Source organism: Eriocheir sinensis, chromosome 55 (assembly GCF_024679095.1).
Source record: "Eriocheir sinensis breed Jianghai 21 chromosome 55, ASM2467909v1, whole genome shotgun sequence".
Taxonomy (NCBI): domain Eukaryota; kingdom Metazoa; phylum Arthropoda; class Malacostraca; order Decapoda; family Varunidae; genus Eriocheir; species Eriocheir sinensis.
In genome coordinates this window covers 4,154,383-4,169,288 of record NC_066563.1, presented here as the reverse complement: position 1 = coordinate 4,169,288, position 14,906 = coordinate 4,154,383, and the positions used below count along the sequence as shown (strand labels likewise).

Below are 14,906 nucleotides of genomic sequence, written 5' to 3'. Positions count from 1 at the left end.
AGACCGAAGTAAAACATACACTTACGTACTTATTCACTCCCTCACTCGCTCGGCCACACCCTCGCGATCACTCGGGGAAGGCGTGCGAGTGTTTGCCTTTGCTTCACCTGAGTCTTAATTGGTCAGGTAAACTTTAAACATTTGCAGGATTTAATTAACCTAACTGAATAATGTATTTCGCCGCTACCGTGTGTGTGTGTGTGTGTGTGTGTGTGTGTGTGTGTGTGTGTGTGTGGAGGGCGATTTGATATTAATGAGTGAAGTAATAATGTTTTTTTTCTTTTCTTTATTCTTTTTTTCTTTTTTCTTTCTTATAATCTCCCTGCCTCTCCTTTCCTTTTTTTCCTTTCCTCTCTTCTCTTTCTTCCTTTTCCTTTTTCTCATTCTTTCATTAATTCATTCATTGTTTTTTTTCCTTTCTATTACTCCTTTTCATTCTTCCTTCCTTTTGTTTCTTGCTTTTCTTTCTATCCTCTTCTTTTTTTTCCTCATTCTTTATTTCTTCCTTCTTTTCCTCTCCTTTTCTTTCTCTTTTCTTTTTCTCCTTCTTTCTTCTTTTCTCCATACCATTCTTTTATTTCCTTCTTTCTTTCCTTTTCTTTCCTTTTTATCTCTATCCTCTTTTTCTTTCCTCTTTCTCTTTTTCTTTCTTTCTCTCTTCCTTTCTATCTTTCTATCCTCTTTCCTTACCTTCCAAAACTCTTCTCTTCTTTCTCTTCTCTCCTTTTCCTTCTTATCTCTTTCCTCTTTTTCTTTCGTATTTCTCTTTTCCTTTCTTTCTCTTTTCCTTTCTATCTTTCTATCCTCTTTCCTAACCTTCCTTTTCTCTTCGTTTCTCTTCTTTCTCTTCTCTCTCTTTCCTTCTTATCTCTATCCTCTTTTCCTTTCTTTCTCTCTTCCTTTATATCTTTCTATCCTCTCTTTCCTTACATTCCTTTTCTCTTCATTTCTCTTCTTTCTCTTCTCTCTCTTTCCTTCTTATCTCCATCCTCTTTCTTTCCTCTCTCTTTTCCTTTCTTTCTCTCTTTCTTTCTATCTTTCTATCCTCTCTCCCTACCTTTCTTTTCTCTTCGTTTCTCTTTTTTTCTCTTCTCTCTCTCTCCTCCTCCAGGCTACTGCAAGATCGTCAAGGAGTGGGAGTCGAGGCCACGTATTCTGGAGCCTGACGAGAGCATACGGGTAAGTGATTTAATGTAGTACTAACCTCGCCTCTGACTTACTGACTGACTAACTCTCTCTATTTATTTATTTCTTCATCTCTTATCGTTTTTATTTCGTCTATTTCCTTTATTTATGTATTTTTCTCTTTCTTTCCTAATTCTTTCCATTATCTTTTTTTCTCGGGTTTTCTTTATTTTGTTATTTATTCATTTCTTCCTTCTTTCCTTCCTTATTTCTTCCTCTCCTTTTCTTTCTTTCTTTCCTTCCACTCTCTATCCTCCTCCTCCTCCTCCTCCTCCTCCTTCAGTATATCCGCCTTTTCTGCTTTATTCTTGTCTTCCTTCCTCTCCCCACTTCCTCCCTCTTCCTCTCCTCTCTTTTATTCTTGATTCTTCCTGTTCTCCTTTATTCTCCATTCTCTCCTCTTTCTCCCTTCCTCTCTCTCTCTCCTTTCATCCGTTAATTGTTCCTCCTCATCGTTCACTTTTATCTTTCTCTCCCTCTTTCCCTCCTTTTGAACTCTCTCTCTCTCTCTCTCTCTCTCTCTCTCTCTCTCTCTCTCTCTCTCTCTCTCTCTCTCTCTCTCACGAAGGAAGGAAGGAGAAATAGAGACAAATGAGCAGTAGAAGGAGGAAAAGGAGGAGAAGGAGAAGAAAGAAGAAGAGGAGGAGGAGGAAGAGGAAGAGGAAGAAGAAGAAGAAGAAGAAGAAGAAGATATATTTAAAACACATTAGAGTAAAGAAAAGGAGAATAACGAAGAAGAAGAGGAAGATAATTTGAAGAAGGTAGGAGGAGGAGGAGGAGGAGGAAAAACTAGTTATGTGCAGTTTAGTGGAGGAAGAATAAGGTCAGGAAGAAAGAAAGAGAAAGAGAAGAGAAAGAAGAGAGAAAGGAGGAGGAGGAAGAGAAGGAGGAGAAAGAAGGAAAAGAAGAAGAAATGAAAATAATGAAGGCGAGAAAAAAAAAGAGGAGGAGGAGAAGGAAGAAAGAAAAAAGAGGAAGAAGAAAAAAAGACAATACCAGGAAAAGCAAGAAGAGGAAGAAGAGGAGACAAGAGGGAAAAAGAGGAAGAGGAAAAAAGTGTAAAAGCAGATGAAGAAGACGAAGAAATAGAAGAAGAAAAAGAAGAAGAAGAAGGAAGAATAGGAGGAGAACCAGTAGTATTAGTAGGAGGAGGAGGGGGAAGAAGAAGGAAAAGGAGGAGGAGGAGGAGGAGGAGAGAAGAGGAGAAGGTGGAGGAGGAGAAAATATAAACAGTAGGAGGAGGAGGAGGAGGAGGAGGAGGAGGAGGAGAGAAGAGGAGAAGCAGGAGGAGGAGGAAATATAACCAGTAGTAGTAGGAGAAGAAGGAAGAAGAAGAGATAGAAGAGGAGGAGGAAGAGGAGGAGGAGGAGGAGGAGGATGCGGAAGTGTAACCAAGCTTCCCATTCTCTCCCTCAGCTCTACGTGAAGGGCGACAAGGACTGCACGGAGATCTGCTTTTGCGAGAACCACGACCAGTTGAAATGCAAGGTAGGTCATAAGAACATAAGACCATAAGAACGTAAAGAGTCTGCAAGAGGCCGGTAGACTTAGGCAAGGCAGCTCCTGTGAACCTAACCCCACCTAACATCACTGTCCATGAATTTATCTAATCTATTTTTAATGTAGCTATCGTATTGGCTCTCACCACATGACTCCCCTCCGTGTTTTACTCATCTACCACTCTGTTAGTCAACCAATTTTTGCCTATGTCCTTGTTGAATTTGAATTTATGCAACTTAAACCCATTTCTACCTTTCCTACTGGGTTCTCTTACGATCAAAACCTTATTAATATTCCCCTTATTAAAGCCTTTCATCCACGTATAAACCTCGATCAAGTCTCCTCGCACCCTTCGCCTTTCTAGAGATTGCATGTTTAATTGTGTAAGTCTTTCCTCATATGGCAAATTTCATAACCCGTGAATCATCTTAGTCATCCTTCTCTGTACCGATTCTAACATTATCCATTCTATTGTAAGGTGATGTTCCCCTCTCTCTCCCTCTCTCACCTAACGTTCTTATGCAGTGTGCCTTGGCTTAACACACCTTCCTCCTCTCTCTCTCCCTCCCTCTCTCAGGTGCTAGGATGCGTGGAGAACAAGCCGTGTGAGACAGACTTCGCCGTGTACAATCACAACGCGCCGGCCTACCAGTACAACCGTGGCCAGTGCATCTGTTACTCCGGGGAATTCATCTGCATGAGACCCAGAACCAGTAAGTGAGAGAGAGAGGAAGGGAGACGGAAGGAGAGGAAGAGAGGGAGAGGGGGAGAGGGAGGGAGGGAGGGAGAGAAAGAGACAGACAAACAGACAGAAAGAGACAAAGATGGAGAGATAGATAGAAAGAAAGAAGTAAAGAATAACAACAGGAAATTAATAGAAGGAAAAAAGATGAGAGAGAGAGAGAGAGAGAGAGAGAGAGAGAGAGAGAGAGAGAGAGAGAGAGAGAGAGAGAGAGAGAGAGAGAGATACAAGCACTTCATTAAAACAACAACTAACAAAGCCTCCTCCTCTTCCTCCTCCTCCTCCTCCTCTTCCTCCTCCTTCTCCTCCTCCTCCTCCTCCTTCGCTTTTTACTATTTATTTCGTCACATCTTACTTCCCTGTTTCTGTTTATAATGTTCTTTCTCTTTTTTTTTTCTTTTTCTTACCTTTTTTATCCATTTATCGCCTCCTCCTCCTCCTCCTCCTCTTCCTCTTATATATTTCCTCTTTCCTTCTTCCTTCTTCAATTTCTCTTCCTCTACGTCATTCTCCTTTTCCTCTTCCTTCTTCTTCTACTACTACTACTACTACTACTACTACTGCTACTACTATTTCTTCTTCTTCTTCTTCTTCTTCTCTTTCTTTTTCTTTTTCTTTTTCTTTTTCTCTTCTTCTTCTTCTTCTTCTTCTTCTTCTTCTACATCTTCGTCTTTTCCTTCCCTTTCTCTTTCTGCTCCTCATCCTCTAACACCCCCTCCTCTCTCTCCCTCTCCTCCTGCTCCACCTCCTTCGTCGCCCCCTACAGAGGAGTACCACCAGCAGCTTCCCATGGGCCTGTTCCTGATGGTCGGGTTCAGCCGGCGGGAGGAATCGCTGCTGAGCCAGGAGACGAAGGGCGGAGTGATGGATGCCCTTGGGCAACTTAAGCTTATGTTCAGCACTCTGTCCTCGGAGATGGGGGTGAGTAGGAGTGTGGGGGGAGGGGGAGGGAGGGGGTTAGGGGGGGTTGTGTGTGTGTGTGTGTGTGTGTGTGTGTGTGTGTGTGTGTGTGTGTGTTAGGTAAAGGTTAGTGTGTGTTTATGTAGTAGTAGTAGTAGTAGTAGAAGGAAGACAAGGAGGAGGAGGAGGGGGAAGAGGAGGACGAGGACGAGGAGGAGAAGGAGGAGAAGGAAGGAGGAAAGGAAGGAAAGAAGAAAGAGAGAACAAAGGAAGGAAGAAAGAAAGAATGAATGGATGAAGGAAGGAAGGAAGTAAAAAAGAAAGAAGAAAGAAAGAAAGAAAGGAAACATAGCAAACAAACAACAGAAGAAATAAAGAAACAAAGAACAAAGCCAAATGAAAGAAAAAAAAGAACAAACTAACGAGGTGGAAAAGGAGAGGAAGTGAAACAGGAAGAGAAGAGAAAAACATAGAAAAATAAGATAAAGATGACAAAGGAGAGAGAGAGAGAGAGAGAGAGAGAGAGAGAGAGAGAGAAGTAAAACAAAACGAATAAAAAGAGATAAAAGGGAAAACTACAGAAGGAGGAGAAGGAGGAAAAGAAGGAGGAGGAGGTGGAGGACTTATTTTCTATTGACAAACATACCATTTTCTTCTGATAGACACACTGAAGAAAAAATACGAATACATAATAAATAAAAAAAAGGTAAAAACATATATATACAAAAACCAACAAATGAACAACACACATACATCAACACACACACACACACACACACACACACACACACACACACACACACACACACACACACACACACACACACACTAACAATGACTTCCTCTCTACTAATGATAACGCTGATGACTCAATATCCCTTTTCCCCCGCGTCCAGGAGGAGTGCCGCCTCGAGCTCTTCCAACAGACCCACGACAACTTGGTGCTGCAGGTCCGCCACGTACAGCTGTCCTCAGGCATCGGGGGCCAGAACTACACCCGGTACATGCTGCAGGAAGAGGTGGTGAGTGTTCAGGAAAGGCTTATTCTTATTGGTGGTTGAGGGACGGAGGTGGGCGGGGCTTAATCGCCATATGAATGCGAACAGTGTATAGTGTGGTGTTCTCAAGCGTTGGGGGCCAGAACTACACCCGGTACATGCTGCAGGAGGAGGTGGTGAGCATTGCAGAAAGACTTATTCTCATTGGTAGTTGTTGGGCTGAAGTGGGCGGGGCTAACTTGCCACACTAACACAAACAACGTATCGCGTGAGACCAATTCAGGACCTAGGCAAAATCATCCCAGTATAGTCATTACGGACGATGCTAGAAAGGATTGATTTTATTGGTGGCCGAGGGACTAAGGTGGGCGGGGCTAACTTGCCACACTAACCCAAACAACGTATAGCGTGGGACCAATTCAAGACCCAGACGAGCCCTGTGTAGTATAGCCATTACGAACGAGAGAAAACGAGGCTGTAAAAGGGAGTGTGAGGAGGAGAACGGATGAGCTTTTAAAGGTCTCGAACACCCGCCTGGACTTGTAATGAGGCGCGGGAGAGAACGGGGAAAGTTTGGTACAGAGGAAGACTTGGAGGCGAAGGATGGAAGGGAAGGAAAGAGAGAGAGAGAGAGAGGAAGGGTAGGAGAAAGGGGTGCTGTAGGTGTGTGAGAGTGTGGGTGAGGGTGTGAGTATGTGTTGGTGGTGAAGAAGAGGGTGGATAAAAATTGACAAAAGAGAGAAAAAAACAAAGGAAAGATGAGGATATGGAAGAGAGAAGAAGAAAGGGAAGAGGAAATGAGGGAGGAAGAAAGGAGATGGAGGTGGAGAAGGAATGAGGAGGAGGAGGAGGAGGAGGAGGAGGAAGAAATGAAGAGAGGAAGAGAGAGGGGCGGAGAGGAGAAGAGAGAGAAAGACAACAAATGAAGATGGTGTGAAGGAAGATGAAAGAAAGAAAGAGGAAAAAAGAGAGAAAGAGAGCAGCTTTAGAGGATGTGGAGGAAAGAAAGAAGGTGGAGGAGAAGGAGGAGGAGGAGGAGGAGGAGGAACGCACAAGGCTTAGGAAACTTTGTAAATAACATGCTCAATTTTATTCTCTTCATTAATCTTACCTTGCTAGTTTCTTTCTCTCTCTCTCTATCTATCTATCTATCTATCTATCTATCTATTTATCTATCTATCTATCTATCTATCTATTTGTCTATTCTTAAATGGGTTCAACTTGTGTTCATTAATTCCCTCTGTCGCTGTGCTCTGAAAATACTTACTATAAAAAATTGCCTCCTCGCTCTGCCCAGTTACACAGTCTTCTCTCTCTCTCTCTCTCTCTCTCTCTCTCTCTCTCTCTCTCTCTCTCTCTCTCTCTCTCTCTCTCTCTCTCTCTCTCTCTCTCTCTCTCTCTCTCTCTCTCTCTCTCTCTCTCTCTCTCTCAAAATTTCAGCTTGGTCGGATAGATGAGAGATGCCCTTTAACGTAGACAAGTGCCAGGTCCTTCAAGTTGGAACAAGGAATATGAAGTTCGATTACGAAATGCGCGGCGTTAAACTCAAAAGTGTTCAATGCTTAAGGACTTGGGGGTCAAAATCGCGTCAAACCTCAAATTCTCACTCCAATGCATCGATGCAGCAAATAAAGCGAACAGAATATTGGGCTTCATTAAAAGAAACTTTTTTATTCAAGAATAAAGATGTAATACTTCCACTCTGTAATAGTTTAGTCAGACCCCACTTGGAATATGCGGTACAGTTTTGGTATCCCTACCATGCAAAGGACATTGCTAAATTAGAAGGTGTTCAGCGTCGGGCAACAAAAATTATCCCTTCCTTGCGCAACAAATCCTAAGAAGAAAGACTTTCCACCCTAAACATGTTCTCTCTTGAGAAACGTTGCCTCCGAGGAAATCTGATCGAGTATTTTAAAATACTTAATGGCTTCACGAATATAGACAGATCAAAACTGTTTATGATCGATGACACTTTGCGAACGAGGAACAATGGCATAAAACTCAAATGTAGACAAGTAAATTCAGACTGCACCAAATTTTTCTTCGCCAGCGTTGTAGTGCGAGGATGGAATAAGCTCCCACATTCAGTGATCCAGTGTAACACGATTGACTCCTTTAAAAACAAGGTCGACCGTCACTTCCTTCAACTTAATATTAACTAGAGTTGAAATGCAGCGTTTTGGAGCCATCTGATTAATGTAGAATCACTTAGGTTTAAGGACAGACCACCTAGTCTCGACCATGGGGTCTGTGTGGTCTGACTTTCTATGTAAATCTATGTAAACTATCTCTCTCTCTCTCTCTCTCTCTCTCTCTCTCTCTCTCTCTCTCTCTCTCTCTCTCTCTCTCTCTCTCTCTCTCTCTCTCTCTCTCTCTCTCTTATCAGTCCGTCAACATAAAAGTTCAAAAGTGCAGCCAACACGCGGACGTAAAGGAAGCAGCGTCCAGGGCAGCGTTTGGGCGTGCGTCCAGAGACAGTTGTGTGTACCCGTGGCTGTGTCTGAAGCTTAATTGTTTTGTTACTGTGGAAAGAACGATAATTGAAAACCAAGAGTTATGGGAAGATTAAAATGGGCTAAGGGCTGTTTAGTATAGTAAGAGAAAAGTGTAACCGGAGGAAGAGAGAGCCTCGCCTGGGTCTGGGGGAAGGGGAGGAGGACCCCCACACCCATGGACAGGCTCAGATGATGACGAGGGCGCCGCCGCTGCAGAGGGGGAGGGCGTCGGCAGGGGCGGCGGGGGCAGCGGCCCCATATTCACATGATGATGATATGATGATGATGATGATGATGATACACCGTCCTTGCCAAGGGGGAGGCCGTCGGCAGGGGCGGCGGGGGCAGCGGCCCCATATTCACATGATGATGATGATGATGCACCGTCCTTGCCAAGGGGGAGGCCGTCGGCAGGGGCGGCGGGGGCAGCGGCCCCATATTCTCACGCTGATGATGATGATACACCGTCCTTGCCACGGGGGAGGCCGTCGGCAGGGGCGGCAGGGCAGGCCCCATATTCACATGATGATGATGATGATACACCGTCCTTGCCAAGGGGGAGGCCTTCGGCAGGGGCGGCAGCGGCCCCATATTCACACGATGAAGATGATGATACACCGTCCTAGCCAAGGGGGAGGCCGTCGGCAGGGGCGGCGAACAGCGGCCCCATATTCACATGATGATGATGATGATACACCGTCCTTGCCAAGGGGGAGGCCGTCGGCAGGGGCGGCGGGGGCAGCGGCCCCATATTCACATGATGATGATGATGATACACCGTCCTTGCCAAGGGGGAGGCCGTCGGCAGGGGCGGCGGGGGCAGCGGCCCCATATTCACATGATGATGATGATGATACACCGTCCTTGCCAAGGGGGAGGCCGTCGGCAGGGGCGGCGGGGCAATATTTATATTCACATGATGATGATGATGATACACCGTCCTTGCAAAGGGGGAGGCCGTCGGCAGGGGCGGCGGGGGCAGCGGCCCCATATTCACACGATGATGATGATGATACACCGTCCTTGCCAAGGGGGAGGCCGTCGGCAGGGGCGGCGGGGGCAGCGGCCCCATATTCTCATGATGATGATGATGATACACCGTCCTTGCCAAGGGGGAGGCCGTCGGCAGGGGCGGCGGGGGCAGCGGCCCCATATTCACATGATGATGATGATGATACACCGTCCTTGCCAAGGGGGAGGCCGTCGGCAGGGGCGGCGGGGGCAGCGGCCCCATATTCACACGATGACATACATACAGTTGACTCGCGAGTCGGGACAAAGACAACGATGAAGACAGGACGAACATACAGGTGACTATGGCGGTGGGAGGAGCCGCGAGTCTGACAAAGACAACGATGAAGACAGGACGAACATACAGGTGACTATGGCGGTGGGAGGAGCCGCGAGTCTGACAAAGACAACGATGAAGACAGGACGAACATACAGGTGACTATGGCGGTGGGAGGAGCCGCGAGTCTGACAAAGACAACGATGAAGACAGGACGAACATACAGGTGACTATGGCGGTGGGAGGAGCCGCGAGTCTGACAACGACAACGATGAAGACAGGACGAACATACAGGTGACTATGGCGGTGGGAGGAGCCGCGAGTCTGACAACGACAACGATGAAGACAGGACGAACACACACACATCGCCGCGGTGGGTCGTGCAGTCCGCGGTGGAGGGTGGTGGCGTAGTCCCTCCTGCTGCTGCTGGCGTGGACGGCCAGGGCGTGGTGAGGGCCGCCGTGGTCGTGGTGGCGGAGGAGTGGCTCGGTGGCCAGGAGCAACACGGCCTCGTGGGGTGGGGGTTCCCCAAGTGCAGAAGGGAGGCGGTGCTCTCCTTGGGGCCGCCAGGTCCGGACCAGGACGGGCTCTCGCCACACCGATGGTTGCGTCCAAACCAACAGTTTAACCCAAACAAAAAGAAAATACAGCTGATGGTGCATCGAGAGAGAAATGTTGTGCTAAGGACAATGTGAGATGGTGAAGAGAAGCGAGGGTTATGTTGAGGGGGAGACGGCTGTGTTGATGGCGGCCGATGACGAAAGCGGGAACTTGCTTCTTTCCTCCCTCTCTCCCTTCTTTTCATCTTTTTTTCTCTTCTTCCCATTTCATCATTGCTCTTGCACGGAGCCATTAAAAAAAGTGTTCAAAGTAGGTGTTCCTCTGGCCCCAGGCAGCGTTTGTAATGACGCTCTTGATTCTTTATAGCATGCAATGGTTTGTATCAGCACTGACTCAATATTTGCTGCAAATATCAGTAACATGTGAAAGTGTTACAAACGTTTCAGACCCGTTCCTTCACTTATACTCGTCCTGATTTGTTTACTTTTTGTTTTAATGAGTTGTGACAAGCATATTTATGGTCTGCAGTCACTGCTTCGTATAACGGTGTTAAGTATAATTGCCTAGCCTATCTTGTACAATGTGAGCCGAGGCAAATAATATAAGAAATATTTACCACCAAGAGCATGTCTGACTTGTCTGAGTGACTGTCGCCTCCACGAGAGGCGGAGAGGAAAAAAGCCAATCGGGGCGAGAACCGAGGGGGGAGCCCAGCCAATCAGGTGCGTCGTTACAAATGCTGCCTAGGCGCCTGAGGAACACTGACTTTGAACAGACTATAGTACACTACTACTACTATGCCCTTTCCTCCCCTCTTCTCTTCCTATTCCTTCTCTTTTCATTCCTATTCTCTCTTCAATTTATCTCCTCCTCCACTTCTTCTTCATCCTCATCTTTCTCTTTTCCTTTCCCTTTTTCTCTTCATTCTCGACCCCTTTATCCTTTTCTCTTCCTCCCTCTCTCCTCTTCCTCTTCCTCCTCCTTCTTCCTCCTCCTCCTCCTCACGGTCTTCCTCTTCCTACAGAACCGCTGCGAGCATCCCGTCAACGAACTGGTGGAGATGATCAACAAGAGGGACTCCAAAATCCACCACCACGTTCGCCTCTCCCTCTTCGTCATGGCGGAGCTCATCGACACTTTACCCAACCCGCAGCAGTTCAACGCCGCCCCTTCCACGCTTCTAGGACCTACGGGCGGCTGGGGGCGGGCGTGGGCGGCGGGCGTGGCTTCGGTGCTGGCTGGGCGACTTCTAAGCGACCCCGGCGTTGGTTTAGCCTTGAGAATAGTCGAGGGTTTGGCCGACTTCGCGTGGTACAGGAGACCAAGGGCTGCGCGACATGGTGCCTCCTGCATAGCCTCGTGATCCTGGCATTTGGAGTACCTCAGGATAGGTTTTTGAGGGTTTTTGATAGCGATACCGTCTCCTCCTCCTCTCCTCCTCCTCCTCCTCTGCCGAAGAATTAGTAGCGGAGGGGAGTGGAGTGAAGTTACGTGCGTGTGCGTGGAGTGAGTGGTGTGTGGAGAGGATGCGGGGAGTGAGTGGAGAGGTTTGTTGTGTTGTGGAGTGACTTCTTGTATGATGGCGTGCTTTGGCGAGGGACGAAGAGAGGAAGGAAGGAAGGAAGGGAGTGGAAGATGAATTAAAGAAGGAAAAGAAAGAGCGAAGGAAGGATTACGAGAGGAAGAAATGAAGTAAAAAGATGAACTTAGGAAGGAAAGGAAAGAATAAAGGTTGGAGAGAGGAAGAAAGGAATAGATGAGCTAAATAAAGATAGTGTTAAGTACGGAAGGAAGAAGAAAGGTAGTGAAAGATAAAGAAAAGGACGAAAAGAGTGAATGAATGTCGGAGGAAGGCAGAAAGAGAGTAAAAGATGAATTACAGAAGGAAAGGGAGTGAAAGAAGAAATCAAAAAGGAAACGAAAGAGTGAATGAAGGATTGAGGGAGGAAGAGAAGTAAACTATGAACAAATGGAGGAAAATAATGAGTGAATGAATATAATATAATATAATATAATCTCAAGAAAAGAAAGAGGGAGGAAAGTAAGGGAAGGGAAACAGGAATAGACTGACGGTGTGTATGCATGGGGGTTAATGTGCATGTGTGTGTGTGTGTGTTTATGGTCATTACCTAAGCATTTGACACCCCAGCAGGCCTCCACACCTATGCCCAGCACGCACCAAGCACAGGCTCCTCACGCACTGACGGAGGAAGCTGGAGGCATAAGTGGAGGCCAAGAGACTGGGGGTTACATAGGGCCGCTTGGTGTCGCCCGCGCAAGTCCGCACCGATGTAAACAAAAAACCGTACGTCTTCGGAGACTGTACTCGGAGGTCACCCGCGATAAAGAAGCACAATAATGGCAAAACTATAACCGGTATTCTAGGGGAGGAGGCGGTGGCTGAGTGGTTAGCGTGCCGGCGCCGCGTCCAGGAGCACCCGGGTTCGCGTCCCGATGCCGCCACAAGCTGGGATTTTTCATTCACCGCCGAGTGGCCCAAGACTACCCACATGCTGTCCATAAGACCACCTATCAACCCGGACTCCGATTCCCGCTCTAAACTTCTAAAGAGAGGATCAGTAATGAGCTCCGGGGGCAGCATGAGTCAAGCAAGATGGTGCCGCTATAAACACTTGTCTGCGCCACAACGGGCTGGGGCACACCATCAGGCCCTTCCAAGAAAGCCAACCAGCGCCATAGGCAGAAACTTAATCTTCTCTTACATCAATCATTTCTAGAGGCTGAAGAAAAGAAAGGTTAAACGCGTCCCCATGAGCGTTTCTTTACGTTGTCAAACTACCACCACCAGGGTCATAAAGCTACCTGTGGAAAGGCCCCCGACAACCCCTATGAAAGCCTTGTTATAGAATGCTTGGGCGACTAAAGGCTTAAGAATATGACTACTATAACCTAACCTCACCTATGTGTCAAAACGAAGCTCAGTAAGTGTAGAGGCTCAGGTGAACGAACGTAATACTGGCGGCGGTCGGTTGGTACGTTCGTTAATCAATACGTTCGTTAATTCGCGTCATTAATGTGTCGGTGTCGTGTTCATGTCAAGGTGTGTGTGTAAGCGAGGTACTGCACGTGTCTGTCTGCCTGTCTGTCTGTCTCTTCCAAGCTGTGTGTGGCGGGAGATAGAGAAAGAGGGAGAGAAAGTAAGGGACAGAGAGAGGAAGGGAGTAAGCATATGTGTTTCTTTCTTTTTAGGGCTGTAATCTGTGTCTAGAATTGAAGAAATAAACAGAGAGAGAAAGAGAGCAAGTACATATGTTTCTTTCTCTTCTGGACTGTAGCTTGTAACGAGAGATAAAGAGACAGAGACAGAGAGAGATAGAGATCAAACATATCAGTTATTCTCTCTTCTGAACAATATATGTCGACCAAGAAAGAGAGACAGAGAGAGAAAGAGAGCAAGTACATCTGTTTCTTCCTCTTCTGGACTGTAGCTTGTAACGAGAGATAAAGAGACAGAGAGATAGAGATCAAACATATCAGTTATTCTCTCTTCTGAACAATATATGTCGACCAAGAAAGAGAGACAGAGAGAGAGAAATAGAGAAAACATATCACGGTTTCGTCACTCGGTCGTCTCGTAATTGAAGTCTAGGCTAACGAAGTGTGCCTATCAGCCGCGCCACTCACGGACACACACACGAGAAGGCCACCGTACGTTTTTTGCGCCGGACTTCCTTGCGCCGTACGTACTATAAAAAAAATTGCACCGTGTGAGTGAGAGGAAGTGTGTGTGTGTGTGTGTGTACGCTAAAGAAGAAAGAGCATATCAACCGCACCACTCACGGACACACACACGAGAAAGCCGCCGTACGCTCCTGTGTCGTACGTACTAGCACTGTATAAGTGAGAGAGGGAGTGTGTGTGTGTGTGTGTGTGTGTGTGTACGCCGTGTTCGCGCCGTCAGTGTTGTCGCCGAAGCCAGTAGCAAGAGGAAGGTTGTTTGCTCGTCGTGTGACCATCTCAGACCTCGAAGTAGCAGCTGAGGCATAACACGACGAGCTGGAGCGAGCGAGGGTTGACTGGAAAAAACTAAAACCTGAAAAAAAATGAAGGAAAGAGAAATAAAAGAATGGAAACTAGGAACACTAAAGAATCAAGAGAAAGAGCTAGGGGGTCACCAAAGCATAACACGACGAGCTGGAGCGAGCGAGGGTTGACTGGAAAAAACTAAAACCTGAAAAAAAAAATGGAGGAAAGAGAAATAAAAGAATGGAAACTAGGAACACTAAAGAATCAAGAGAAATAGCTAGGGGGTCACCAAAGCATAACACGACGAGCTGGAGCGAGCGAGGGTTGACTGGAAAAAACTAAAACCTGAAAAAAAATGAAGGAAAGAGAAATAAAAGAATGGAAACTAGGAACACTAAAGAATCAAGAGAAAGAGCTAGGGGGGTCACCAAACCGATTCAAACCGATAAAGGTCCCACGATAGAGGTTGTGTGAGTATTTCCATGGGTAGTTTTATGAGCCTAGTGATGATAGTTTGACGAGGCTTCTGCACCATGAACGTGAAAACTACTCAAGAGGACTCGAATCATTCTCTCTCTCGATCTGTCTATCTGTCTGTCTGTTTGTCTGTTTCTGCCTCTCTCTCTCTCTCTCTCTCTCTCTCTCTCTCTCTCTCTCTCTCTCTCTCTCTCTCTCTCTCTCTCTCTCTCTCTCTCTCTCTCTCTCTCTCTCTCAATATATATCAAATATCTCATTATCAAGAGTGCCATGGAGTAATCAGCTTCGTCACATTTTTCCTCCCATCCCATCGAGAGAGAGAGGGGGGAGAGAGAGAGGGAGGAGGGGGAGAGAGAGAGGGAGGAGGGGGAGACATTCTTAGAGCCGATTTCACAGTCCAACACAGTGTCTTCGTAACAGCCCTAACCAAACTAGAGATTCCCATACAATCGAAAATGGTGAGGTCTTCGATGCTACGCTAAATACACAAGACTTTTCCTGTATAGTTTCATCAAATTTGTGAACTTAAATACAAACACTAGACGCTATACAAGGAAATTTCGAAGGCTCTGGTATTGGTTTGGGAGCTTACTAACCCATCATGGGGAACTGTAAAACTGGCCCTTAGTCCCGTATTCTCACACGCTACCGGCTGTCGCAGCAAACATTTTCAAAGGTCACAACGGAGATCAGACAGGTTCTCATGAGTGGTTTTTTTTTTGTTTTTTTTCACGTTCCTGGTGCAGAAGCCTCGTCAAACTATTACTAGG

General features: G+C 46.5%; 1 protein-coding gene across 2 annotated transcripts in view; it reads left to right on the top strand.

Moving 5' to 3' along the window:
• The window catches only part of LOC126983926 (uncharacterized), a 48,188-nt gene extending 33,869 nt beyond the window's left edge, over positions 1-14,319 (top strand). For both annotated transcript variants that reach the window (XM_050837152.1, XM_050837151.1), the window contains exons 12-17: positions 1,112-1,179; positions 2,602-2,673; positions 3,263-3,398; positions 4,194-4,348; positions 5,224-5,349; positions 10,697-14,319. In XM_050837152.1, coding sequence (XP_050693109.1) covers positions 1,112-1,179; positions 2,602-2,673; positions 3,263-3,398; positions 4,194-4,348; positions 5,224-5,349; positions 10,697-11,035 — 896 coding nt within the window. In that variant the 3' untranslated portion in view covers positions 11,036-14,319. The remainder of the gene's footprint in view (positions 1-1,111; positions 1,180-2,601; positions 2,674-3,262; positions 3,399-4,193; positions 4,349-5,223; positions 5,350-10,696) is intronic.
• Positions 14,320-14,906: the final 587 nt, after the last annotated feature.